At 45.8% G+C, this 27,567-nt stretch overlaps 1 protein-coding gene across 1 annotated transcript in view; it reads left to right on the top strand.

The window, feature by feature from the left end:
* Nucleotides 1-926: 926 nt before the first annotated feature.
* Nucleotides 927-27,567, top strand: part of LOC140407469 (brain-enriched guanylate kinase-associated protein-like) — a 62,883-nt gene continuing 36,242 nt past the window's right edge. The window contains exons 1-4 of the mRNA XM_072494932.1: nt 927-973; nt 18,798-18,941; nt 22,167-22,225; nt 22,455-22,531. Of these exons, the coding sequence (XP_072351033.1) occupies nt 927-973; nt 18,798-18,941; nt 22,167-22,225; nt 22,455-22,531 (327 nt within the window). The remainder of the gene's footprint in view (nt 974-18,797; nt 18,942-22,166; nt 22,226-22,454; nt 22,532-27,567) is intronic.

Genomic DNA, 27,567 nt, shown 5'->3' with positions numbered 1-27,567 from the left:
AAGAACTACCCAATTAATGAGGTCCAAACCGAAGGACCGTCCAAAAGAGCGCGAAACTCCCCAAGGATAAAGAGAGAGACCGCCATGTGTTCGGCCTTTCTTTTGGACCTGGCGCTCCGGCAATGTCCACCTCCAATTGCAGCACCACCAGAAGCAAGTTCAAGTTCAACGCCCGCTACCAGACGGATGAGCCCAGCTGAGCAGCAGTTACTTCTCCAGACTCGATAGACCCAGACTCGAACAACGGCCACTGTTCCTCTGACCTAAGCCAGGTGCCTGAAGTTAAGTACAGGTTGTCATAGTTGATAGGTGTAGTTTAACTAGTAGTGTTTATGCATGATTAATTCTGTGTGTCAATAAAGTACCATTGACCTTGAACTAACTAACTGGTGTTTGGCTCTTTGATCGATATCCGGTTGAACCTTGTGGTGGTATCATTTGATACCTGGCGACTCTGAGCAATATAATATCGATATCTAAGAAAGAAGGGCAACCTTATTGATTGCCATATTTATGGCAGGTAAAAAAAGGCAACACAGGCACAAGGGCACAAACTGACCTATCTCTCGGCCATTCAAAATAACATGTAACGAACAGTGCAAAAGGTCAAGGTTGTGTCTATTTGTTCCCTGACCTCCAGGACAGTGAGCAAAGAGCACTTCCCAGTTTTCCCTGGAGGGCTGTTCGCCAGATCAGGAAAGGACCGCTGTCCAAATCATCACAGCTCAATGGCGATGGATCACAAGATAAACACTCAGCATTTTAGAAAATTTGATTAATTCGCAGTATTAAATAAAAGATGCAGACGGTGATGTGATTTCCATCCAGGAACAGCAAAAGCAGAAGTTGCAACATACAAAACGATTCAGCACCATCAAACCTTACAGCAGCGAGTCAAAGCTCTGGTTAGAGCAAACAAGCTCGCGATGAACACAAGGTCTGTTTCGGATCCAGAGAAGCTAAACCTCAAGAGGTATGGATCTCCCTTCAGCCAGTTCACTTACAGAGGACTTTGAAGATATGCAGCAAATCCTCTAAGCAACCAGAGTGCGAGGGGAAAATCCAACTAGAAATAAGCATATCGACCCAATCAGAAGTGGAGACTGTACAGGGGAGTTCGGTGCTTCAGACAAAACGGTTCTACAGGACCAACATGATGAAGAAAGCCTTAAAAAATTCAGATGGAACAAGACCACTGATCGTCATACGGCTAATGCCAGCTCCAAAGAACACTTTCTTAAAATCCAGGTCTTCGCCGTTACCTGGAAATATTAACATGGTCAGTTTAAAATTCAAGACTACATCTTCTGACAAACACCATTGGGTCAATTTTAGCTTGTCAAAAATCAGTATTAATGGGCTGATGATGTCTTGAAAATGAGTCTGGTCATTGAATCACTTCACTTAATGTTAATTCTATGCCCGCTCCCAATTGTTAAGGGACAACTGTCGAGAGGCCTATTTCAGGGGGTAGGTTCCTTTTTATATGCCAATCAGGGTTCTAAAACACACATCGGACCCCAATTGCCATTTTAGAACAAAGCTTGGTTGAAGCACGTGCCATGCATTCCCTCTCTGTGATCACAACTTCCCCACTCCATCCAGACTCGCACTGTTACCATCCATTAGGGATAAGCTGGTCACTGGGTCTGGTTCAGCGAGGCCTGAGTGAGCAGGCTGACAATGTTGCATTGGAATTCAAACTGACTTTCAGGTGAAAATTCATCATTGGTGAAAACACAAAATAAGCACAAGAGGATCGGATGCACACCTATTTTCTTATCCACTGTCTGAATGTTGAATAAATTCAATGGAACAATACGTGGCAACGTTTAAAGTGGCAGGCAAGTATTTTTAAAGTGCGATCACCAAAAATGGAACATTTTTGCTTTAAAGGATAAAAGATACACACACGACTGAGTGGCAAAACTTGGTTCCAACTTCATCTACAAGTTTGCTGACGATACGACCATAGTGGGCCGGATCTCGAATAACGACGAGTCCGAATATAGATGGGAGATAGGGAACCTAGTGGCATGGTGCAGCGACAACAATCTCTCTCTCAATGCCAGCAAAACTAAAGAGCTGGTCATTGACTTCAGGAAGCAAAGTACTGTACACACCCCTGTCAGCATCAAGGGGGCCGAGGTGGAGATGGTTAGCATTCAAATTCCTAGGAGTGCACATCTCCAAAAATCTGTCCTGGTCCACCCACGTCGATGCTACCATCAAGAAAGCACAACAGCGCCTATACTTCCTCAGGAAACTAAGGAAATTCGGCAAGTCCACATTAACCCTTACCAACTTTTACAGATGCATCACAGAAAGCATCCTATCGGGCTGCATCACAGCCTGGTATGGCAACTGCTCAGCCCAGGACCGCAAGCAACTTCAGAGAGTCGTGAACACCTCCCAGTCCATCACACAAACCTGCCTCCCATCCATTGACTCCATCTACACCTCCCGCTGCCTGGGGAAAGCGGGCAGCATAATCAAAGATGCCTCGCACCCGGCTTACTCACACTTCCAACTTCTTCCATCGGGCAGGAGATACAGAAGTCTGAGAACACGCACGAACAGACTCAAAAAAAGCTTCTTCTCCACTGTCACCAGACTCCTAAATGACCCTCTAATGGACTGACCTCATTAACACTACACCTTGTATGCTTCATCCGATGCCAGTGCTTATGTAGTTACATTGTATATTTTGGTGTGCCCTATTATGTATTTTCTTTTATTCTCTTTTCTTCCCATGTACTTAATGATCTGTTCAGCTGCTCGCAGAAAAATACTTTTCACTGTACCTCGGTACACGTGACAATAAACAAATCCAATCCAATCCAATCCAAGAGCCAGAAAAAATTTATTTGGCCCAGCGCTGTTGCATTCCACGATAGTACATTCCTTTCCTGCCTTCTCTCTGTCCCAATAATATTTTCAAAATTACTTAATCCTTTCTGTCCCAAAAATATTTTCTAATTTACTTAATCCTTACTACATTTTAATGAATACATTTCTCATGACCCTGTGCACTCTGCTTAATGGCCATAAAGCTATTTTGTAACCCCACGCTCTGATTTATTCAGTTACACTACAGTTATACACCCAATGACTGCAAACATGCATCTACAAACACTGTATTTGTTTTATATTAAAAATGTTTACTCATGTGGGTGGATTTATTGCAGATTTAGAAACATTTATCCTTTTAAATCATTTGTGAATGGTCTTTTGGAAGAGTGTACGAGTGAGTAACTTTACAAAGCCTTCAGTATTTCCTAATTTAGTTTTCCTTCAGGTTCCAGCTGCCAAAATGGAGAAGATAAGGTACGTTGTTACTCTGTTGCTAATTGTAGCACCTTATACCCAAGCAGAAAAAAAACAGATATTTAGGTAACAAATACTACAGGTGGGACTTCTAATTCTGTAGCACCAGGGCTTATTGGTGGTTCATTGGAGAGGAGATGGCATGTGACGATTCATTTAATAATGTTGACCACCCAAATGAAATCATTACACTTCTTGTGGTACTGCTGCCAGGTCCATGGGTCTAAACTCCAAGAGTTGCTGTTCCTGGTCATCTGATCCCACTTCCATCCGAGGCTGGTGGTTGAAGAACCTACCCTCATGGGGAACCTCACCATCTCTCCCCCTTCCTAACCCAACCACTAATGCTTCCCATGCTGTATCTATGAACCTGGAACTTTTTCTCTTCCTTGGTGTTCCATTTACCATGTTTTAAATTCCAACAACACTATTCAACGCAGTTCCTTTAAGAGAGAGAGACTGCCTTTAAGAAGGCCAGACGAGCTGCACCCCAATAACTTTGCAGAGGCACCCAGAAGTGAGAAACATACTCAAACCCGCTCTACAATCGGATAAATTACTTGGGAGTATTAAGTTTGGGAGCATTAAGTTTGCCTGATCACACCTTGTATGTAACTGACATGGGTAGGTCGAGAGTCGCACTCCCCACCAATGAGTAGGACAAGATTAATCAACTTCTAACTGTCAATTATTGGACGCAAATGTTCTGAAAAATATAGGATAGGAAAGGAGGAAATGCAACATTTTAAAAATGTATTTGTTCAAAGGATTAGGGCATCACTGGCTCGGCCAGCATTTATTGCTCATCCCGAATTTCCTTTCAGAAGGTGGTGATGAGCCACCTTCTTGAATCGTTGCAGTTCATGTGGTGTAGGTACACCCACAGTGCTATTAGGAAGGGAGTTACAGAATTTTGACGCAGTAACAGTGAAGGCATGGTGATATATTTCCAAGTTAGGATGGGGTGTGTCTTGGAGGGGAACTTGTGTTCCCCGTGTACGTCAGTGATGGAGGGAGTGAATGTTTGCGGATGGGGTGCCAATCAAGCAGGCTGCTTTATCCTGGATGGTGTTGAGCTTCTTGAGTGTTGCTGGAGCTGAGCTCACCCAGGCAAATGAAGAGTATTCCATCACACCCCTGGCTTGTGACTCGTAGATGGTGGACAGGCTTTGGGGAGACAGGAGATGAATTAATTGCTGCAGAATCCCCAGCTTCTGACCTGCTCTTTTAGCTGCAGTATTTATATAACTGGTTCAGTTTATGGTTGATTAAGGAGATTGTTATAGTGTTATAGAGAGAGGATGTCCTCAAGTGGTGAAGATTAGCAACTATTTGGTTAGAGTTAAGAAACAATGGATGTACCATTACATGACTGGATGTATTCTAAAGAGCACAAACTACTGGGAAAGATATAAAGGGAAAACTATAATGTAGTAATGATGGGAAACTTTAATTATCCTGGGGTATGATTCAGTGGCCAGAGTTTCGGTCTGCTGAATGACGTTTTTATGTTGAGTGCCAAAAAACATCTCGCTACTCAACAGCATTTTGCTGTTTTGTTTGGTCTTGGGGAGATTCTCTCGCTGAGGCCACATTCAGAGCGATTTCCTACTGGTGAGCTTCAAGGCTCGTCGCAGATCGGGGCGCCAATTTGGCTGGCTGCCCCAATCTACCCCACCTTTCAGGCGTCCGCTCCATTTATGACCCCCCTCACACCTCCCAACCTCGGAGAGACACCTAGGAAACCCCTTCCCTTCCCCTCTACTTGGTAAAGTGCAAGCCTAGCGGTGCCAACTTGGCACCTGGGCATGCTGGCACTGCCAGCCTGGCACTGTGGTAGTGCCCCTTGCACCCTGGCAGTGCCAGGAAACACTACCAGGGTTCCCTAGTGGCACTGTCAGAGTGTCGGACAGGCAGTGCCATGGTGCCTGGGTGCTAGAGGAAGAGCCAGGGTGACATCCTGCCCTGTCCCCAACCACCCGGGGGTTTCAAATGGCCTGGGAGACCACCCTAGGTGCCGTTATTCATGTTTGTGCGGACCTCTACTAAATGGCACCCTGGCAAGGTCTCCCAGAATGCCCGTTGAGTCCCGGGCACCAGGTGAATCCAGCGAATGAATACGTAAATGAGCCATACACCTTATTTAAATATGCTGATCTGGATCATGCACGTTGATTCTCATGAGATATTTTGAGCCTCTCGCGAGATTCAACGGCCTCATCCTGACACCAAATATGGCGTGATAAGGCCGCTGAATCGTGCCCCAAATACTTATTTTAATTCATTCATGGGTTTGAGCATCTCTGGCAAGCTTCATCCCTAATCACCCTTGAGAAGGCAAAGACTGTGATAGCAATACTGTAAAAGACGGAGGGGGGAAATGTTTCTAAAGTGTGTTGTCATGTGAGAGTACCTTTAAGAAATGGGTGTTTAAGAAATGTACCTTTAAGAAATGGGTGTTTATCAGTGATGTCAGAGTGTGGGTGGAGCTGGGCTGTCTGTCAGCTTTATACTTTCATTTTAGGCTGTTTGCTGTAGGGTGGGTTTGGTTTCATTTTAGTTTTGGAGAAGCTGCAATCACAGCAGGATGTGTGTGAATCTCTGCAAGCTTATGAGTGTCCATTTGCTGATTTCAACATGGTAACTGTTCTCAGTAGTGAAGTTAAACCTGAGGTGTCTCTGTTAAAGGTTTTGTTTTTAAATCTTATGGATGTTAAAAGGAAAGCTTAAAGGATTACTTAGTGTTGTAGTCTTTGGGGATGTATTTGAATTAATGGTTGCTAAGATGTTTACTGTATGTTTTAAAAAGGTTAACTTGGGTTCATAGAATAAGCATTGTTTTGCTTTAAAAAAATACTTTTCCATTTCTGCTGTACCACACGTGTAGAGTGGGCAGTGTGCTCTCCATAACCACAATCTATTAAAAGTTGTGGGTCAGGTGAACTCCATGTTACACTTTGGGGTTCTCTAAACGCTGGCCCATAACAAATTGGGGGCTCGTCCAGGATAACAGTCCATCTATTGGATTGGCTTAGTGAACTGAAAGACAGTGAGCATATTGTGGTTGCTTTTCAGGTGTGGTATTCTAGTTTAAGAGGGAAGTGTGTTGTGGACAATGGCTCTTTCAGAGGCTCTGAGGTTTTTGGGGGTGGAGACGGTCACACACAGTACCTTACGGACAGAGACTAAAAGCAGACTGTTAGATTTGGTAACAACATTGCAGTTAACATTACCTGACAAAATGCGAAAAGTTGAGGTAATTATGGTGGTGGCTTAGCATTTAAAGTTGCCTGAGATACAGTTTGACTCATTGGAAATGGCAAAAAATTCAGTTACAAATTAAACAAATGGAACATGAGAAAGAATTAAAGCAGCTGGAATATGAACGTGATAGAGAGGAAAAAGAAAGAGAAAGGGAGATACAGATAAGGGAAAAAGATAAAGAGAGAGAGTTTGAACTTCAGAAAATGGCCATGAAACATGACAGTCAGTTAAAATTGGCAGGCGTAAAGGGAAACGTACAGTTGAATGATAGTGATGAGGATAGTGAGAAAGAGCGTCATAGTCGAAGGCTTGGTGGGGATCTATTTAAATATGTCCAAGCATTGCCAAGGTTTGATGAGAAGGAGGTAGAAGTCTTTTTCATTTCATTTGAGAAGGTAGCTAAACAAATGAAATGGCCACAGGACATGTGGCTATTACTGATTCAAACAAAGCTGATAGGTAGGGCTAGTGAAGTGTTTGCATCACTACCGGAGGAGGTATCTGGGACATATGAGGAGGTGAAAAAATCCATCTTAGGTGCATATGAACTAGTTCTCAAAGCCTACAGACAAAGGTTTAGAAATTGAAGGAAAGAATTTGGTCAAACATCCATGGAGTTTGAAAGGCTCAAGCAGAGTAATTGTGATAGGTGAATAAAATAGACCAAACGTATGAAGCTCTCAGAGAAATTATACTTTTGGAGGAGTTAAAAATTCAATTCCTGATGTAGTGAGAACTCATGTGGAAGAGCAGAGGGTTAAAACTGCGAGATTAGCAGCAGAAATGGCAGATGATTATGAATTGGTTCATCAATCAAAGCTTGGTTTCTGACATCAGTTTCAGCCTGTGAGGGATCGACACTGGAGACATGAGAAATACTCAATGGTATAGGCAAAGGTGATCTGATGGGAGATAATAAGGAGAGTGTACCTCAGATTAAAAAAGAAATCCAGGAGGGTGGAAGAGACATGAAAAGTTTCAAACTGTAATAAACTAGGCCATGTAAAATCAGTGTTGGTGGTTGAAGAAAAGCACTGGGAAGGCTGATGTGGTAAAACAGGATAAGACAATGGGGTTTGTTAAAGTGGTAAAGGAAAGCCCAAGTGAAGCAAAGGAGGTGCAAAAAATTGTACAACCTGATCAAGAGGACATTGATAAGAAGGTGCCAGATCTCTTTAAAGAATTTACTTGTGTGGGTAAAGTTTACTCATGTGTATCAGGAGGGGCAGGTAAAGAAGTCACAATTTTAAGAGATATGGGAGCTAGTCAATCTTTAATGGTAAGAGATGAGGAGTTATGTAGTTTGGGAAGAATGTTGCCAGAAAAGGTGGTAATATGTGGAATTCAGGGTGAGAGGAATACAAAGAACAAAGAACAAAGAAAATTACAGCACAGGAACAGGCCCTTTGGCCCTCCCAGCCTGCGCCGATCCACATCCTTTATCTAAACCTGTTGCCTCTTTTCCAAGGATCTACTTCCCTCTGTTCCCCGCCCATTCATATATCTGTCTAGATGCATCTTCAATGATGCTATCGTGCCCGCCTCTGTCACCTCCGCTGGCAAAGCGTTCCAGGCACCCACCACCCTCTGCGAAAAAACTTTCCACGCACATCTCCCTTAAACTTTCCCCCTCTGATCAAGAGGTGATTGATAAGAAGGTGCCAGATCTCTTTAAAGAATTTACTTGTGTGGGTAAAGTTTACTTATGTGTATCAGGAGGAGTAGGTAAAGAAGTCACAATTTTAAGAGATACGGGAGCGAGTCAATCTTTAATGGTAAGAGATGAGGAGTAATGTAGTTTGGGAAGAATACCGTCAGAAAAGTTGGTAATATGTGGGATTCAGGGTGAGAGGAGTAGTGTTCTATTATATAAGGTAAGTCCAGTGAAGAGTGGTGAAGTGGTAGTAGGAGTAATAGAGAAACTATCTTGTTCTGGAATACAGTTTATCTTGGGTAATGATATAGCTGGATCGCAGGTGGGAGTGATGTCTACTGTGATGAGCCAGTGGAAAATCAGACAACTGAAGTGTTGAAGGACGAATATCCTGGCATTTTTCCAGATTGTGTAGTAACAAGGTCAAAAGTCACAGGTTAAGACAAGAGGAGAAATCAAAGAGTGAAGATGAAGTTGAAGTGCAATTATCAGAAACTATTTTTGATCGGATGGTTGAAAAAGAACAAGAACAGGTGGAGGATGAGGCAGATATTTTTAGTTCAGGAAAATTGGCAGTGTTACAACAGAAAGATGTAGAAATAAACCGGATGTATCAGAAAGCATACACGGAATAGGAATCTGAGTGTATACCAGAGTGTTATTACCGTAAAAGTAATGTCTTGATGAGAAAATGGAGACATTTACATATGCAGGCGGATGAAAAGTGGGCAGAAGTTCATCAAGTAGTATTGCCGGTAGGGTATAGAAATGAGGTGTTGCGAGTTGCACATGAGGTACCAGTGGGAGGTCATTTGGGAATAAGGAAAACTCAAGCTAAAATCCAAAAACATTTTTATTGGCCTGGACTACATAAAGATGTAGTTAAATTTTGTCAATCATGTCACATATGTCAAGTGATAGAGAAACCTCAAGCAGTGATAAAACCAGCGCTCTTAATACCCATTCCAGCATTTGAGGAACATTTTACAAGGGTCCTAATTGATTGCGTAGGACCGCTTCCTAAAACGAACAATAATGGATGTGTTCACTAGGTTTCCAGAGGTCATTCCAGCATGTAATATTACAGCTAAAAAGATTGTGGAGGAGTTACTTAAATTCTTTACTAGATATGGACTATCCACAGAAATACAATCGGATCAAGGATCAAATTTTACCTCAAGGTTATTCAAAGAAATTATGGATAGCTTAGGAATAAAACTATTTAAATCAACTGCGTGCCATCCAGAATCGCAGGGGTGTTAGAAAGGTGGCATCAGACATTAAAGACAATGTTGAGGGCTTATTGTCACGATTATTAGAGGATTGGGATAAAGGAATTCCATTCGTATAGTTTGCAATTAGGGATGCACCTAATAAGTCAACCAAATTTAGTCCTTTTGAACTATTTTTTGGTCATGAGGTAAGAGGACCACTTAAATTGATTAAGGAAAAATTGGTGGGTGAGAAATCGGAAATTACACTATTGGATTACTGTTCAAATTTTAGGGAACGATTAAATAGAGCAGGTGAATTGGCAAGACAACATTTAAAAGTTGCACAAAATGTGATGAAACGGGTCACGGACAAGAAATCCAAAGTTCGTAGCTTTGCCAGTGGAGATAAAGTTTTAGTGTTGTTACCAGTGGTAGGTGAGCCTTTTAAAGCTAGGTTTTGTGGACCTTATCAGATTGAAAGGAATTTAAGAGAGGTGAATTATGTGGTAAAAACACCAGATGGAAGGAAGACTCACCGAGTATGTCATGTGAATATGCATAAAAGGTACTTTGAAAGGGAAGGAGAGAAAAAGGAGGAGGTTTTAATGATTCTAACTCAAAGTGACGAACCAAATCCAGATGACTGTGAATTTGACATACCTCAAATTAAACTGGAAAACAAGGATGTTCTCAAAAATTGGGATAAATTGTTGAGTTACCTTCCAGAGGAAAAACAGACTAACCTGAAAGAGTTATTAATATCACGTGGGCAAATTTGTAGAGATAAATTGTGAAGTACTAAAATGGCTATACATGATGTAGATGTGGGAAATGCTGTTCCAATCAAACAACATCCATACAGACTTAACCCTTTAAAATTGGCACTGGTTAACAAAGAGATTGAGAGTATGCTTAAAAATGGCATAATTGAAGTGGGTTGTAGCCAATGGAGCTCACCCACAGTGATGGTACCTAAACCAGACGGTACCCAACGGTTGTGTGTGGACCATCGAAAGATTAATGCAGTTACAAGAACGGACTCTTATCCTATCCCATATTTAGAAAATTGCATTGAGAAAGTGGGACAATCAGCTTTTATTTCCAAATTGGATTTACTTACAGGTTACTGACAGGTACCTTTATCCGAAAGGGCGAAGGAGATTTCAGCTTTTGTGACTCCAGATGGTATATACCAATTCAAAGTTATGCCATGTGGCATGATAAACACCCCAGCCACATTTCAACGGTTAACTAACAAAGTTGTTTCAGGATTACCCAATTATGCGGCATATATCGACGATCTGGTAATTTTCAGCCAGACATGGAAAGAACATTTAAAACATCTGATGGAGTTATTCGATCAACTGCAGGGGGCAGATTTGGTGATAAACCTAGCCAAAAGTGAATTTGGAAAAGCCCAAATCACTTTCCTTGGCCATACAATCGGACAGGGTCGAATGGTCACACGGGATGTGAAACCAACAGTTATTGAGGAGTTTCCGATACCCTCAAGACAAAGGGAAATAATGCAATTTCTTGGTACGAGTGGATTTGATTGAACATTTGTGCAAAGGTTTTGTAGCGTGGTTGCTCCACTGATGGACTTGCTGAAGAAACATCAAAAATTTCAGTGGACAGCAGACTTTCAACAGCCACTTGACTGCCTGAAAGCTGTGATAACCAATGCTCCTGTGTTGGAGAATTACAACGGACCCTATGATCAGATTGAACTAAAGTATCTGACTTTAAAGAGACATGCCGTGGCGTAGAGAAATGGACAATCGTGCAAGGACCTTCTTGTTCAAAGAGACTGTCAATCGAGAAGGATTACAGTTGGAGGAAGAAGAAAAAAAAAAGAACTATATTATTATACCTGTTGCGTATGTTGTTTTTTTGAAACAAAAAAGTATATTTACTCTGTGCATTTCTTAAAGGATATTGAAAAGGTGAAAAATGAAACCATCTTGAAGTTGATGGGTTTTTTTCTTGGGGGGAGGTGTCCTGTGAAAGTACCTTTAAGAAATGGGTGTTCAAGAAATGTACCATTAAAAAATGGGTGTTTATCAGGAATGTCAGAGTGTGAGTGGAGCTGGGCTGTCTGTCAGCTTTTTACTTTTGTTTTAGGCTGTTTGCTGTAGGGTGGGTTTGGTTTCATTTTAGTTTTGGAAAAGCTGCAATCACAGCAGGATGTGTGTGAATCTCTGCAAGTTTATGAATGTCCATTTGCTGATTTCACCGTGGTCACTGTTCTCAGTAGTGAAGTTAAACCTGAGGTGCTCCTGTTAAAGGTTTGTTTTAAGTCTTCTGGATGTTAAAAGGAAAGCTTAAAGGATTACGTAGTGTAGTAGTTTTTGGGGGTTGTATTTGAAGTAATGGTTGCTAAGATGTTCACTGTATGTTTTAAAAAGGTTAACTTGAGTTCATAGAATAAACATTGTTTTGCTTTTAAAAATACTTTTCCATTTCTGCTGTATCACACCTGTAGAGTGGGCCGTGTGCTCCCCATACCACAATCTATTAAAAGTTGTGGGTCAGGTGAACTCCATGATACACTCTCTACACGCTGGCCCATAACAGTGTTCAGGAATTTTTTTTAGATCAGTATGTTTCCAGCCCATCAAGGAAGGAAGCATTTCCGAACATGGTTTAAATTTTAAAGAAATGTTTTTTTTAATTTAGAGAAAGTCAAAGCCCATGGAATAAAAAGGATGTGGCAGCATGGATACGAAGTTGACCGAGTGACAGGAAACAGAGTAGTAATGAAATATTGTTTTTTTTAAGACTATAGAAACAATGTTCCCCAGGGGTCATTGTTTGAACCACTGTTTTTCTTGATCAAGAATAGATTAATGACCTTGACTTGGGTGTGCATGGCACAATCTGAAGATTTATAGATGACTCAAATCTTGGAAGGATTGTGAACTGTGAGGAGGATAGTGACTGGCATCAAGAAGACACAGACAGGCTAGTGGGATGGGTGGACACATAGCAGATGTAAGTTAATGAAGAAAAGTGTGAAGTGATACATTTCGGTAGGGTGAACAAGAAGCATCATTATAAAATAAAGGATACAATTACAAATGGAATGGGAGCTGGGATATATTTGTACAAATCAATAAGGTGGAAAGGCAGATGAAGGAATCTGTTAAGTCATACAGGATCCTGGGCTTTATAAATAAATGTAAAGAGCACAAAAAGAAGGATGCTATGTTGAACACCTTTATATAACACCTTTATATAACTTTGTCCAGCCCTGTTCTTCAGTTACGTGGATGGATTGGAGAAGCTGGGGCTGCTCTCCTAAAGAATACGATTGAAAGTAGATTTAATAAATGTTTTCCGAATCATGAGAGATCTGAAAAGAGTAGATGAGGAGAAACTGTTTCCAGTGGCAAAAGGCTGGAGAACTAGATGACATTGTTTTATGGTGGATGGCATAACAAACAATGGCAACATGAGAAAAACCTTTTTCGGCTGTGAAATGTGTCACAAAGCATGCTGGTGTTATCTGCAAGGTTAGCCCAACTTGGAACACTGGTTCTTGGGGGTCTATAGTTTTGTTTTGGTGTGAAGTTGCAATTGTATAGGTGTTGGTGAGACCACATCTGGAGTATTGTGTTCCCCTTTGGTCTCCTTATTTGTGAAAGGATGTGGTAGCAGTACAGAGGACGTTCACCAGATTGATTCCAGGGATGAAAGGGTTGACGTGTGAGGAGAGATTAAACAGTTTGGGCTTCTACTCGCTGGCGTTTAGAAGGATGAGAGGGGATCTGATGAGGTATATAAAATACTAAAAGGGATTGATAAAGTAAACGTAGACCAAACGTTTCCTCTTGTGGGCCAATCTAGAATGAGAGGTCACGGATGTAGGTTGAGAAGCGGTAGATTTAGAACTGAGATGAGGAGGAACTTCTTCTCTCAAAGGGTGGTGAATTTGTGGAACTCGCTGCCCCATAGTGCGGTGGAATCAGAGTCTTTAAATGGTTTTAAGAAGGAGATATGGGTTAAAGGGATATGGGGAGCAGTTGGGAGGTGGATTTGAGACCAGGAAGAGATCAGCCATGATCTGATTGAATGGCGGAGTAAGCTCGAAGGGCTGAATTGCTTATTTCTCCTCCTAATTTCTATGTTGCTGTGTTCCTATATTCCTCCCACAATCCCAAAATATGCAGATTAGGTGGATTGACCATGCTAAATTGCCCCTTAGTGTCCAAAAGGTTAGTTGGGGTTACTGGGATAGCGTGGGGCCGTGGAACTAGGTGGGTGCTCTTTCAGAGGGTTGGTGCAGACTCGGTGGGCCGAATGGTCTCCTTCTGCACTGGAGCGATTCTACTCTTAGGGCGCGATCCAACGGCCATGCTGCACCAGAAAAGCAGCTTGCCTTGTCCCAGCATGGTCGATGACAGCACGGAGACCCCACTCCCGGGATCTATCCAGCTCGCAATGCCTCGTGAGATCAAACGTGATCTCGTGAGACGTTGTGATGTAAATCCCGCCCATAAACCTGAGACTTTGGGATTCATCCCCTTTGCCTCTGAGACCTCGGGTGAGCCCCGTTCAGCACTGGTCCCCAAAATGGGGACCAGATGGAATGGCATTCGTGGGGGTCTCCTAGGGAACCGGAGGCCCCCAGCTGCATGCCCTTTGTGCGGGGTGGTTCCCTGGCACTGCTGGTGCTAGATGGGCAACTTGGCAGTGCCAGCCTGGCACTTTGGCAGTACCACCTGTGTGCCAGCTTGGCACTTCCAGCTGGCATGGGCACTGCCAGGATGTCAGGTTGGCACAGCCATGGTGTCAAACTGGCATTTTGTGCGCACGTGCGCTCAGGCTGGGGGAGGGAGGTTGAGGATCGCTTTGGGGGCTTTGCAGATTGGGATGTCATTTAAAAATGGTGTCCCGATCTCTTGCTACACTGGGGAGTTCCGGCGAGTGGAGATCCCCAGTGTACGAAACCAGGCACTGTGTGGCCTTGGCGATCCCCGTTTAGGCCCCCAATACGCGGTGCATTGAACAGCCATGTGTTTCTCAGCACTGCATGCGCCGGGAAACACGCAACTAAACCCACTCGCTAGGGGCTTTGTCCCCTTTTGAGAGAATCTCTCCCTATTTTTCTACTTTCGCATAAATTATGGGCAGGATTCTCTGATCCTGAAGCTAAGTGTTGACACCGTTGTAAACAGGCCGCCAGGAGCAGCGATCCTGAGCCCAATACGGAGCCAGCACGTCACTGTAGCGACTCACGCAGTTCCAGCTGCCGATAGCGGCGTCAAACAGGCGCTGCGGGTCTGCGCATGCATACAGCCAGGGCCAATTCCCGCATGTGTGTTGCGACCGGCGCGAACTTGCGCATGCACGCTAGTTTCTTTCTCCACGCCGGCCCCGACGCAACATGGCGTAAAGCTACAGGGGCCCGGCTCGGAGTAAAAGAGGCCTCCATCAGGAGAAGCCGGCCTGCCGATCGGTAGGCCCCGATCACGGGCCAGGCCACGATGGAGGCCCCCCCCCCCAGTCGCCCGGGAGCCATGCTGATGGCCGGGAGGGGGAGGGGGGGGCGCTTCCATGAGAGCTGGGGGACTGCTGGGTGGTGGCCAGGTATTGGTCAAGAGGGGATAATATGTGGCAAGCTGGGTAGTTGCACAGCCGGCGCCATGTTTTACGGCGCGACCGCTGCAGGTCATCACCGTGCACATGCACGGCCACGGACCTGGCCATTCTCCAGCCGTTTTTGTCGTGGGAGCCGGGAGTTTTACTCGGCGCCGCTGCTAGCCCCTTACCTGTCATAGGATCAGTGAGGGTTCGGAGCCAATTGTTCCGTCGTAAAATCCCACAGTCGGCACTTTGCTTCCAAATCGGTGAATCCACCCCTACATTCTCCCAACGGAGTTGAATTGCTACAGGAAGCGATTCCCAATCCTCAGCCATGCAAATTAATGCATGGCTAGGATTGCAAGGGCTTCCCGAGGGAGCTTCCTCGGGGGCTCCCTGACAGGTTTCTCTTTCCTGGGGGCTTCCTGACAGGTTTCTATTTTCTGGGGGGCTTCCCGATAGGTTTTGTATTTTCTGGGGGCTTCCTGACAGGGGTCTCTTTTCTGGGGGGCTTCCTGACAGGGGTCTCTTTTCTGGGCAGCTTCCTGACAGGGGTCTCTTTTCTGGGGGCTTCCTGATAGGTTTCTATTTTCTAGGGGGCTTCCTGACAGGGGCTCTTTTCTGGGGGCTTCCTGACAGGTTTCTATTTTCTGGGGACTTCCTGACAGGGGCTCTTTTCTGGGGGCTTCCTGACAGGTTTCTATTTTCTGGGGGCTTCCTGACAGGGATCTCTTTTCTGGGCAGCTTCCTGGCAGGGATCTCTTTTCTGGGCAGCTTCCTGACAGGGATCTCTTTTCTGGGGGGCTTCCTGACAGGGGTCTCTTTTCTGGGGGGCCTTCCTGACAGGTTTCTATTTTCTGGGGGGCTTCCTGACAGGGGTCTCTTTTCTGGGCAGCTTACTGACGGGTCTCTCCTCTGGGGGGCTTCCTGACAGGAATCTCTTTTCTGGGGGCGTCCTGACAGGGATCTCTTTTCTGGGCAGCTTCCTGACAGGGGTCTCTTTTCTGGGGGCTTCCTGACAGGGGTCTCTCTTCTGGGGGGCTTCCTGACACGCTTCTATTTTCTGTGGGGGCTTCCCGACAGGTTTCTCTCTTCTGAGGGAATTAGTGACAGGTCTGATACCCTTGATACCCTGAAACTGGCCTCCAGGGGACCTGGCTCCAGTTCCGTATGCAGCTGGGTGGGCAGGTCTTGCATGGGGGTGGGGGGGGGGGGGGTGGAGGGGGGGGGGGTGTAGAGAAGGGTGGCCCTTGTATGGACTTTGGGTGCAATCCCCTTAAGGAGCTACCCCCCTTGGCCCACCGTAAGGTCCACCACGCCTGGGCCACACTGGGAAATACCTGTAGTAAATCCATAGGATTAATCTTATTGTTTCTTGAGAAACAGAATATGCACGACTCTTGACTGAGGGTGCCCTCCCCCACCCCACTCCACCTGACATCTCAAATCCCTCCAGCAAGGAGGCATTGTTGTTGTACTCCCCTCACCTTCACTGTTTTTCCTCCACCAACTACCACTAAACATGCTGCCCCGCTGCTGCAGCTCCCATCACCAACTACCCTCCTCCCCCTCCTCCCCAATCTCTCCAGACAGATTAACTTTGCCATTCGCTTCTCAGACCTTCTGCTGTTCTTCTGCACCAACTGCCCTCCCTGTTGTCGCTGATATTGGCACCAAGCATTGGTCTCCACCCGTGTCAAACTCTGTCCACCAAATCAGCACACCAACCAGTTAAAATGTGCAGACCGGCCAAAACTACGATTATGAATGTGGAAATCAAAATTTACTATCAGCAAAGCTGCAGTAAAGAGTGTAGTGGTGCTGACATTTTTCAAGGATAGATTTCCCAGCACTCGCACGCGAGTGGTTAGAAATGGGTAATTCTGAGGGAAGGGGGATAGACGACCTGCCGTTGAAGAGGGCGGAAAGGAGATTTCAGTACTTAGGGATCCAGGTGGCTGGGAGTTGGGGGGCCCTGCACGAACTCAATTTGACGCGGTTGGTGGAGCAGATGGAGGAGGATTTTAAAAGATGGGATGTGCTGCCACTCTCGCTAGCGGGTAGGGTGCAGTCGGTTAAAATGATGGTCCTCCCGAGGTTTCTCTTTGTGTTCCAGTGCCTTCCCATTATGATTCCCAAGGCCTTTTTCAAACGGTAGGTAGGAGTATCATGGGTTTTGTGTGGGCAAATAAGACCCCGAGGGTAAAGAGGGTATTTCTGGAGCGTAGTAGGGACAGGGAGGGCTGGCGCTGCTGAATCTGTGCAACTATTATTGGGCAGCCAATGTGGCAATGATCCGTATGTGGGTAATGGAGGGAGAGGAGGCGGCGTGGAAGAGGTTAGAGATGGCGTCCTGTGTGGGCACAAGCCTGAGGGCGCTGGCGATGGCACCGCTGCCGCTCTCGCCGACAAGGTACATCACGAGTCTGGTGGTGGCGGCAACGTTGAAGATCTGGGGGCAGTGGAGACAACACAAGGGTGAGGTGGGAGCCTTGGTTTGGTCTCCGATTCGGGAGAACCATCGGTTCGTCCCGGGAAGGATGGATGGGGCATTTCGGAGCTGGCATCGGGCAGGGATTAGAAGAATGGGGGACCTGTTTATAGATGGGACGTTTGTGAGCCTGGGGGCGCTGGAGGAGAAGTTTGGGTTGCCCCCAGGAAATGCTTTCAGGTATATGCAAGTGAGGGCGTTTGTGAGGCGGCAGGTGAGGGAATTCCCGTTGCTCCCAGCACAGGGGACTCAGGACAGGGTGATTTTGGGTGTATGGGTTGGAGAAGGCAGGGTTTCGGCCATCTACCAGGAGCTGAAAGAAGAGGAGGAGGCCTCGGTAGAGGAGTTAAAGGGCAAGTCGGAGGAGGAGCTTGGGGAGGAGTTAGATGAGGGTCTGTGGGCTGATGCCCTGAGTAGGGTTAATTCTTCCTCCTCTTGCACCAGGCTCAGCCTAATACAATTCAAGGTTATTCACAGAGCGCATATGACAGGGGCGAGGTTGAGTAGGTTCTTTGGGGTGGAGGATAGATGTGGGAGGTGCTCGGGAAGCCCGGCGAATCATGTCCACATGTTCTGGTTGTGCCCGTCATTGGATGGGTTTTGGAGGGGTTTCGCAAGGACTATGTCCAAGGTGGTGAAAATCCAGGTCAAGCCGAGTTGGGGGTTGGCACTATTTGGGGTAAATGACGAGCCGGGAGTGCAGGAGGCGAAAGAGGCCGGTATCCTGGCCTTTGCGTCCCTGGTAGCCCGGCGGAGGATCTTGCTATTATGGAAGGACGCGAAGCCCCTCAATGTGGAAGCCTGGATAAATAACATGGCAATGTTGATTAAGCTGGAGAGGATAAAGTTTGCCTTACGAGGGTCTGTGCAGGGGTTCTTCAGATGGTGGCAACTGTTCCTAGACTATCTCGCGGAGTGTTAGGAGGATGTCAGCAGCAGCAGCAACCCAAGGGTGGGGGGGGAGGAGGGGAGGTCTCTTTCGGGGGGGGGGGAATTCGGGTGGGTGGGGGGGTTTCCCTACGGGTATCTTTGAATGTGGGGGGGCTACTGCATATGGGGGAAACCTAATGTAAAAGTTTTGTATAATTTTTGACTGTTGTGCTTGCGTTTCTTTCTTTTTGTTATTGGGGGGGGGGTTTGTTGAAAATTTTGTTGGAAAATTTGAATAAACACATTTTTAAAAAAAAGAAATGGGTAATTCTAAAACATGGATTGTGTGAGAAACCTGAAAAAACAATGACACAAATATCTTTTATTTCAGTTCTTCACAAAAACAGAACCAGCAGCTGCAGAAACACCATCTCGAGCTGCAGGAGTCAGAATCTGACACAACTCGCCTCTATCTGGAGACAGAGCTTCAGCATGCACAGGAGGAGCTGAGAAAATTGACAGAAAAATTACACAGGTTTATTTTCAGAGAAAACAGTCTTCGGAACAAAATTTCGATTGGACTTCAAAGCACTTCCAATTCTATTCTTTAAAACTATGAAATGTTTTCCATTTTATCACTCTTGAGTAACATAAAATGGCTGTTGTTTCCCAAAACAGCAATGACCACAATTACATTTTAGCCAATTTTTTCACAATTTGTTGCTTATTAGTTCGATTTTTGTTTAAGCAGGGGTTCTTACATATCTGGAGCTTACTGTGACAGTGCTATTTTGTGGAAATTATAATGCTCATTACAGTCTTAAATCAATATAATTTGGCCCCAATTTCCATTGGCATCAATTGTGATTCATTTGTACCCCAATAGCAAACATTGCCCTAGTAATTGGTTCCTGCCAGCACACATAGGGTAGAGGGAACAATTCCTACACTGGAATAGGTAGGAGCAAGTGACACCCAATAATGGGGATACGATTAGAAGGGAGGTTGGCAATCAGAGGTGAGGGGAGTTGGAGTGTTCGGGAGTGAGAGGAAATGATCAGGAAGGGTCAGGTAGACAAATGTTTTGGACATATTTCTGGGCCATTAACTTAAAAAAAACTCGATCAATTGGATTTGAGTAAAATGGTGCAACATCGCCACGGGGTGAGAAGTATTTTGCTGGTTTTGCTCTTTTGTCTTATGTCAGTAATATTTTGTCATTGAGAGTAAGGGCCGTAAAATCCCTCCTCGTCATGATTTTATCAAAAATGTCAATGTGACTACAAAATATGATTCCCCATTCGGTATTCTTTCCAACTTTTACTCGTAAATTATTGGCAGGAGAAATAGTACTGCAATGGTGGCTTTTGAATGCCATTAACTTGTAGTCTTATTACTAATTCCAATTATCCCTTAGTTTTATTTATGCATGTATTGTGCACATATCAGTGATTTGTGCTTCTACTGATGGGACTTCTTTTCATTAGGACAAATTAATTTCTGCCGCACCTGGTTCTTCATTTTCTTCCTGAATCGAGATGAGTCACGTGACAGGCTAGATTTCTGACAAAGAATGATGAACCTCTGTTGCCATCCCCACTTTTTACGAGTGTGCAAACATAATTCTGTCATAGTTTCCTTCCCTAAAATATGGTTTGAAATTTGCCACAGAAACAATAACTCAGCCCTCAACTTTAAATGGGTCAGAGTGTGAAAGCTATTTGGGGATATACGCAGCAGACTTGAATCTTTGAGAAAAATTAATCATCAAATGGCACCCGCTGCAGAGTTCACCAGTACGTCTACTTAAAAAAGTTCACTGTTGGTGAAAATGAGCCATATTGGATAAGTACATGGGGCGGGATTTACCGTCGGCCGAAGCCAAGATCCCGAAACGCGACTAGGTGGAGAATAGCCTCCGACGCCAAAATCGCGGTCTGCGCCGATTTCACACCGAATCGAGATCCTCTGGCACCCTGAAAATGGCGTAAATGCGATGCTTGTCACGTGCCATTTAAGTACTATTGGCATACCATTAGTAGGTCTGACCCTCTATTCTCTGGGGCCTCTGATTCACCGCCACTGATGGGCTGAGTTCCTGACGGCTTGTGGTCTCAAAGATCAGGAACCCGGCGTGGCGGCTGCGGACTGTGTCCAGCGCCGCCACAGTCGGCCGGGAGCCATGCTGATGGCCAGAGGGGGGGGGCTTCCTTGAGGGCTGGGGTACTGGTGGGGGGGGACCAGGGTTATTTGGCAGGTTGGGTCCGCGCACGTCTGGTGCCATGTTTTACGACGTGACCGCTGCAGGTTGTCGGTGTGCGTGTGCACAGTCATGAACCCGGCCATTCTTCAGGCGTTTATAGCATCAGAGCCTGGGGTTTTACTCAGCATGGCTGTTAGTCCCTCACCGGTCGCAGGATCAGTGAGGGTTTGGCACCGATTTTTCTGTCGTAAAATGCCACAGTTCCCACGCCGGCGTTGGCACTTAGCCTCCAAAATAGTAAATCCAGCCCATGGTGTATGCATGACAAGGTAATGAGTCAATTATTGATTCGATGGCTTCATAAAGCTCCAAGCTTCACCATGCAAATATTCCCGAAAGGTTATACAGGACTGAAGCAAATGACAGAAGGATCCATTTTATTTTGTAACCAGAACAAAATGTGTGGCTGTAAATTGAAACAAAATAAATAGGAATAGGGCTGGATTCCCCAGCTGTGTGTTTCTTGGCGGCGCGCAGTTCACTGGTGGCGGGATTCTTCTCTCCCCGCCTCTTGTCAATGGGATTTTCCATTGACTCCACCCCACGCCGCCGAGAAACCCATGGGCGGGGGTGCACTGGCAGTAAGAAAAGAGAATCCCAATGGACAGAGACTTCTGCCGATAATAACTAAATGCTTCAATACAATATACTGCAACATTCATGTTATGAAAACTGGCTATGCAACACGACAGATTACTTTACTGAAGCAAATAATTTGCATTGTGGCTAAAATGGTTCAATGTAACTAAATATATTTATGAGCTGGTGCCATTGAATGGTTTATAATTTTTTAGTTTGCTATAATTATATTATATATATTCAACATTATTTCAATGCAGGCGTGTTCCTTCGTAGGGTGAATTCACGCTCCACAAGTTTAGAATCAGTAGGAAGCATTTTCTGCTCCACACCCCCTCTAAATTTTGAATGTAATGTGTGTACCATGACCCAACAGTTCCTGAATGAAATGGAGTAAGGCTGCCTCCTCTGGGGACTAAGTCTCATTCAGCTACCTCAGGGCTGGTCTTGATGCTGTGTTAAAGCTATGTTAACACTGTACATGCCACACTGATACTAATAGCCAAAGCTACGCATGCACCCTCACGCTCAGTATGTGTCCCTTGGAAATATTATTCAATCCAGATTGATTAAAATTCAAGGGAGAAAGAACAAAATAAGTGTTATAACCTGCCTGCTTACCACTGGCTGGGGACTAATGGCAATCCCACAATCCTTTGGGAGTATGAGCTTCCCCAATGAGGTGGGTGGAGAAATCATTAGCAGATTCCCTGCATGAATAAAGCTGGCCAGTTCGGAACCGGCTAGAGAGGAGTGAGCAGCAAGGGAGTTGCTTCTGCTGTTGTATATATCTATATATGTTACTGTAAATAAATGTTATTTCTTTCTATCCTTCAACTTGTGCTGGATTCTTCGTGGCCCTCACAGTAAGCCTTTTGATTATAATGATTTCAACAGTCTATCATTGCTCTGCTTTAGGACTCAAACCCATCATACAGTATTGCAACAAGTTAACCAGGATTCTTCCCTCAAGATTTAGGTAAACTCTCAGTGATGTACCTGGATAAGACAGACATGGAACATTGTTTTGTAATTACTTTTAGATATTGGTCTATCTCTTGTCTCCATACAATCACACTTCTTCAACAGCATTACATCAAATGATACCTCATTATATTGTCCATAAAGTTTTAGAAAATCAAAACACCACTAATTGAGATAAGTCATTTGACTGACAACATACTGTTGCATTTTTAATTGTTCCAGGCCTTTCCAAAGTTAAATATACCACGTCATTACCCAAGCTGTTATCTGTAATGGTTGTCCCACTAGAAGATCCAACTGTAAGGACTTTTGCCGTTTTGTTTTGTCCTGATCGCGCTGAATTCCCTGAGTCGGACTTCTACAAAAGTCACCTTTATGTCTTTGAAATATTTTTAAATTAACAGTTTTTTTTACCGAGTATTGGAGTGAACATTCAACATCAGAAAGTTAGGGATTTGAACTCTACCTAAGACACTCCAGGAAAGTGGAGGCCAAAGCTCATGCCCTCTATTCTGAGTTGACATCCAATGGGGTACTTGTGCCTGGTAGGGGCGGGTGTATGTATTGTTGGCCCTCCCTCTCCCCCTTCATTGTAGAGTTGTTAGTGCCCATAAAGCCTCTTGTCCATGTGGGAACCTAATAGCTGGATTAAAGGTGATTACAGCCATGGACGAAGCATTCACATCAGGGCCTGTCTATAAAATGACGAATTTATTTTATTTAATTCATGCACTTTTATCGCATTTATAAGTCACTGCAATAAGATATGATGTGTCATGATGTGCCTTGCATCATTAAAATAACTTATTGAAGTTAGTAGTGCGAATTTAAGAATTGCTTTACTATTTTCATTTGTCGATTCATTCCAACTTCTTTTTCACTTTGCTTCTGAGAATAAATTGACTTAATTTTATGCTTGAGCAATATGGTTCATCAGTACAGTGGTTTTCATCAGTGAGCATGCAATATTGGCCAGAATTTGCTGGCGTGTTGAGGGTTCTGGGGAGGGAGTTGCTCATACAATAAAGTGGATGTCCTTTACATCACCTTCCTGCCCAACCCTGATCTGTCAACCATACTACAATGGGTAGGGAAGGCGTCAGGCAGTTTGTCCATCCTCAGGCCTATTAATGTCCTTAATGGTCAATTAATGGAGACTTAAGGGTCTTCTTCCACCTCTGTCGTTATTTTAGGTGAAGCAGGGGAAGACAGAGGACAGGTGGGTAGCCCGGCAGCTTTCACTGTTCAGGTTGCTGTCAGGCAGGAAGGAGGGTACCTTCTTTGTGGCGTTCAAGTGCAGATCAAAAAAAAAACTCCTCCTAAATCATGCCCCACCCTCCTATGAATCTCCATCCTCAAGCCTATCAAAGCCAGCCCCCCATCCTCCTTCATTGCAATCTGTCAGCCAGATATATCCTAAATACCAGACTTTCAACAAAGAACAACAAAGAACAAAGAAATGTACAGCACAGGAACAGGCCCTTCGGCCCTCCAAGCCCGTGCCGACCATACTGCCCGACTAAACTACAATCTTCTACACTTCCTGGGTCCGTATCCTTCTATTCCCATCCTATTCATATATTTGTCAAGATGCCCCTTAAATGTCCCTATCGTCCCTGCTTCCACTACCTCCTCCGGCAGCGAGTTCCAGGCACCCACTACCCTCTGCGTAAAAAACTTGCCTCCTACATCTACTCTAAACCTTGCCCCTCTCACCTTAAACCTATGCCCCCTAGTAATTGACCCCTCTACCCTGGGGAAAAGCCTCTGACTATCCACTCTGTCTATGCCCCTCATAATTTTGTATACCTCTATCAACCTCCTTCGTTCCAGTGAGAACAAACCGAGTTTATTCAACCGCTCCTCATAGCTTATGCCCTCCATACCAGGCAACATTCTGGTAAATCTCTTCTGCACCCTCTCTAAAGCCTCCACATCCTTCTGGTAGTGTGGCGACCAGAATTGAACACGATACTCCAAGTGTGGCCTAACTAAGGTTCTATACAGCTGCAACATGACTTGCCAATTCTTATACTCAATGCCCCGGCCAATGAAGGCAAGCATGCCGTATGCCTTCTTGACTACCTTCTCCACCTGTGTTGCCCCTTTCAATGACCTGTGGACCTGTACTCCTAGATCTCTTTGACTTTCAATACTCTTGACGGTTCTACCATTCACTGTATATTCCCTACCTGCATTAGACCTTCCAAAATGCATTACCTCACATTTGTCCGGATTAAACTCCATCTGCCATCTCTCCGCCCAAGTCTCCAGACAATCTAAATCCTGCTGTATCCTCAGACAGTCCTCATCGCTATCCGCAATTCCACCAACCTTTGTGTCGCCTGCAAACTTACTAATCAGACCAGTTACATTTTCCTCCAAATCATTTATATATACTACAAAGAGCAAAGGTCCCAGCACTGATCCCTGTGGAACACCACTGGTCACAGCCCTCCAATTAGAAAAGCATCCCTCACTTCGGGGTGTGGCGATGACCAGCTGAGTCGCACGTTTCGGCAGCTCCCTGTGAAACGGACTTTTGGGCTCTTGATAGGAGCCCCAACGGCAATTTTAACGGCTAAAAACACCGTGCGGTAAACCAGGAGGGTGTTCCCCCTGGACACGGATGGAAAAAGGAGAGGAAAGTGGCCGGATTGCAGCGGATCCTTTGGAACAACGGCAAGGAAGGCAAGCAAAAACCAAGATGGCGTCGGAAGGTGGCAGTTTCATATGGGGCCCTGAACAACAAGAGTTCTTGAAATGCTGCGTGGAGGAGATAAAAAAGGAATTGAAGAAAGAGTTGTTGGCCCCGATACTACAGGCGATCAAAGGGCTAAAGGAGGAACAAAAGACCCAGGAGCAGGAGCTTCGGGTCGCGAAGGCGAAAGCAGCCGAGAATGAGAACGATATACAGAGCCTGGTGGTGAAGTCGGAGATACAGGAGGCACACCAGAAACGATGTGTGGAGAGGTTGGAGGCACTGGAAAACAACGCAAGGAGGAACAACCTGAGGATTCTTGGCCTTCCTGAAGGTGTGGAGGGGGCGGACGTCGGGGCATATGTGAGCACGATGCTGCATTCGTTAATGGGAGCGGAGGCCCCGACGGGTCCGTTGGAGGTGGAGGGAGCGTACCGAGTTATGGTGCGAGGATCGAGAGCAGGAGAAACTCCCAGAGCCATAGTGGTGAGATTCCTCCGTTTTAAGGATAGAGAAATGGTCCTTAGATGGGCGAAGAAAACTCGGTGCAGTAAATGGGAGAACGCGGTGATCCGCGTTTATCAAGACTGGAGTGCGGAGGTGGCGAGAAGGGGGGCGAGCTTTAATCGGGCCAAGGCGGTACTTCACAAAAGGAAGATAAAATTTGGAATGCTGCAACCGGCAAGACTGTGGGTCACATATCAAGGGAGGCACCACTACTTTGAGACGGCGGATGAAGCGTGGACTTTTATTGTAGAAGAAAAACTGGAATGAGTGGATTATGAAAAAGAACGTTTGGACAAAGTGGTGGGGCGAATGGGGGGGGCGAAGAGGGGTTTTATGTTCTAATCCTGCGGTATGGTAACTTTTCTTTCTCCCACAGGTGGTGATGGGGGGAGGTGGGGAGGGAGAGGAGATGGGGCGTTGGCCATGGGAGGCGGGGCCGAGGGAGAGGCGCGGGCTTGGTTCCCGCGCTATGATAATTATGGCGGGAATAGAGAAGCAGGAAGGAGGGGGCGTCGCACGGTGCGAGCCGTGGTCACGGGGGGAAGCCGAGGTCAGCCAGAGTTTGCTGACTTCTGGGAGCAACATGGGGGGAGTAATTACGCTAGCGGGGGGTCTAGCGGGGGGGGGTGGGAGGGGGGAATTACTGAGTTGCTGCTGCTGGGGAAAGGGGGGAGTGGGTACGGGAGAGGATGGGCGGGGGGGCACCGCCTGGGGGAGATACAGCTGCGTGGGAACTGGGTGAGAAGCTGGAAAAAGATGATGGCTAACCGGCAGGGGGGGGGGGGGTGGGAAGCCCCCCAACTCGGCTGATCACGTGGAACGTGAGAGGGCTCAACGGGCCGATAAAGAGGGCACGAGTACTCGCACACCTTAAGAAACTTAAAGCAGATGTGGTTATGTTACAGGAAACGCACCTGAAACTGATAGACCAGGTTAGGCTGCGTAAAGGATGGGTGGGGCAGGTGTTCCATTCGGGGCTGGATGCGAAAAACAGGGGGGTGGCTATATTAGTGGGGAAGCGGGTAATGTTCGAGGCAAAGACTATAGTGGTGGATAACGGGGGCAGATACATGATGGTGAGTGGCAAATTACAGGGAGAGATGGTGGTTTTGGTAAACGTGTATGTCCCGAACTGGGATGATGCCAACTTTATGAGGCGAATGCTAGGACGCATCCCGGACCTAGAGACGGGAAAGCTGATAATGGGGGGAGACTTTAACACGGTGTTGGAACCAAGGCTGGATAGGTCGAAGTCCAGGACTGGTAGGAGGCCGGCAGCAGCCAAGGTGCTTAAGGATTTTATGGAGCAGATGGGAGGTGTGGACCCGTGGAGATTCAGTAGACCTAGGAGTAAGGAGTTCTCGTTTTTCTCCTATGTCCATAAAGTCTATTCGCGCATAGACTTTTTTGTGTTGGGTAGGGCACTGATCCCGAAGGTGAGGGGAACGGAATATACATCTATAGCCATTTCGGATCATGCCCCACACTGGGTAGACTTGGAGATAGGGGAGGAAACAGGAGGGCGCCCACCCTGGAGAATTGCAATGGGACTAATGGCGGATGAGGGGGTGTGCCTAAGGGTGAGGGGATGTATTGAAAAGTACTTGGAACTCAATGACAATGGGGAGGTTCAGGTGGGAGTGGTCTGGGAGGCGTTGAAGGCGGTGGTTAGGGGGGAGCTGATATCAATAAGGGCACATAAAGGGAAGCAGGAGAGTAAGGAACGGGAGAGGTTGCTGCAAGAACTATTGAGGGTGGACAGACAATATGCGGAAGCACCGGAGGAGGGACTGTACAGGGAAAGGCAAAGGCTGCATGTGGAATTTGACTTGCTGACTACAGGCACTGCAGAGGCACAATGGAGGAAGGCGCAGGGTGTACAGTATGAATATGGGGAGAAGGCGAGCAGGTTGCTGGCACACCAATTGAGGAAAAGGGGAGCAGCGAGGGAAATAGGGGGAGTGAGGGATGAGGAAGGAGAGATGGAGCGGGGGGCGGAGAGAGTGAATGAAGTGTTCAAGACATTTTATAAAAAATTGTATGAAGCTCAACCCCCGGATGGGAGGGAGAGAATGATGGATTTTTTGGATCGGCTGGAAATTCCCAAGGTGGAAGAGCAGGAAAGGG

Source organism: Scyliorhinus torazame, chromosome 2 (genome assembly GCF_047496885.1).
Source record: "Scyliorhinus torazame isolate Kashiwa2021f chromosome 2, sScyTor2.1, whole genome shotgun sequence".
Lineage (NCBI taxonomy): Eukaryota > Metazoa > Chordata > Chondrichthyes > Carcharhiniformes > Scyliorhinidae > Scyliorhinus > Scyliorhinus torazame.
The sequence above is the reverse complement of the archived record's forward strand: the minus strand, read 5'-3'. Positions and strand labels throughout refer to the sequence as shown.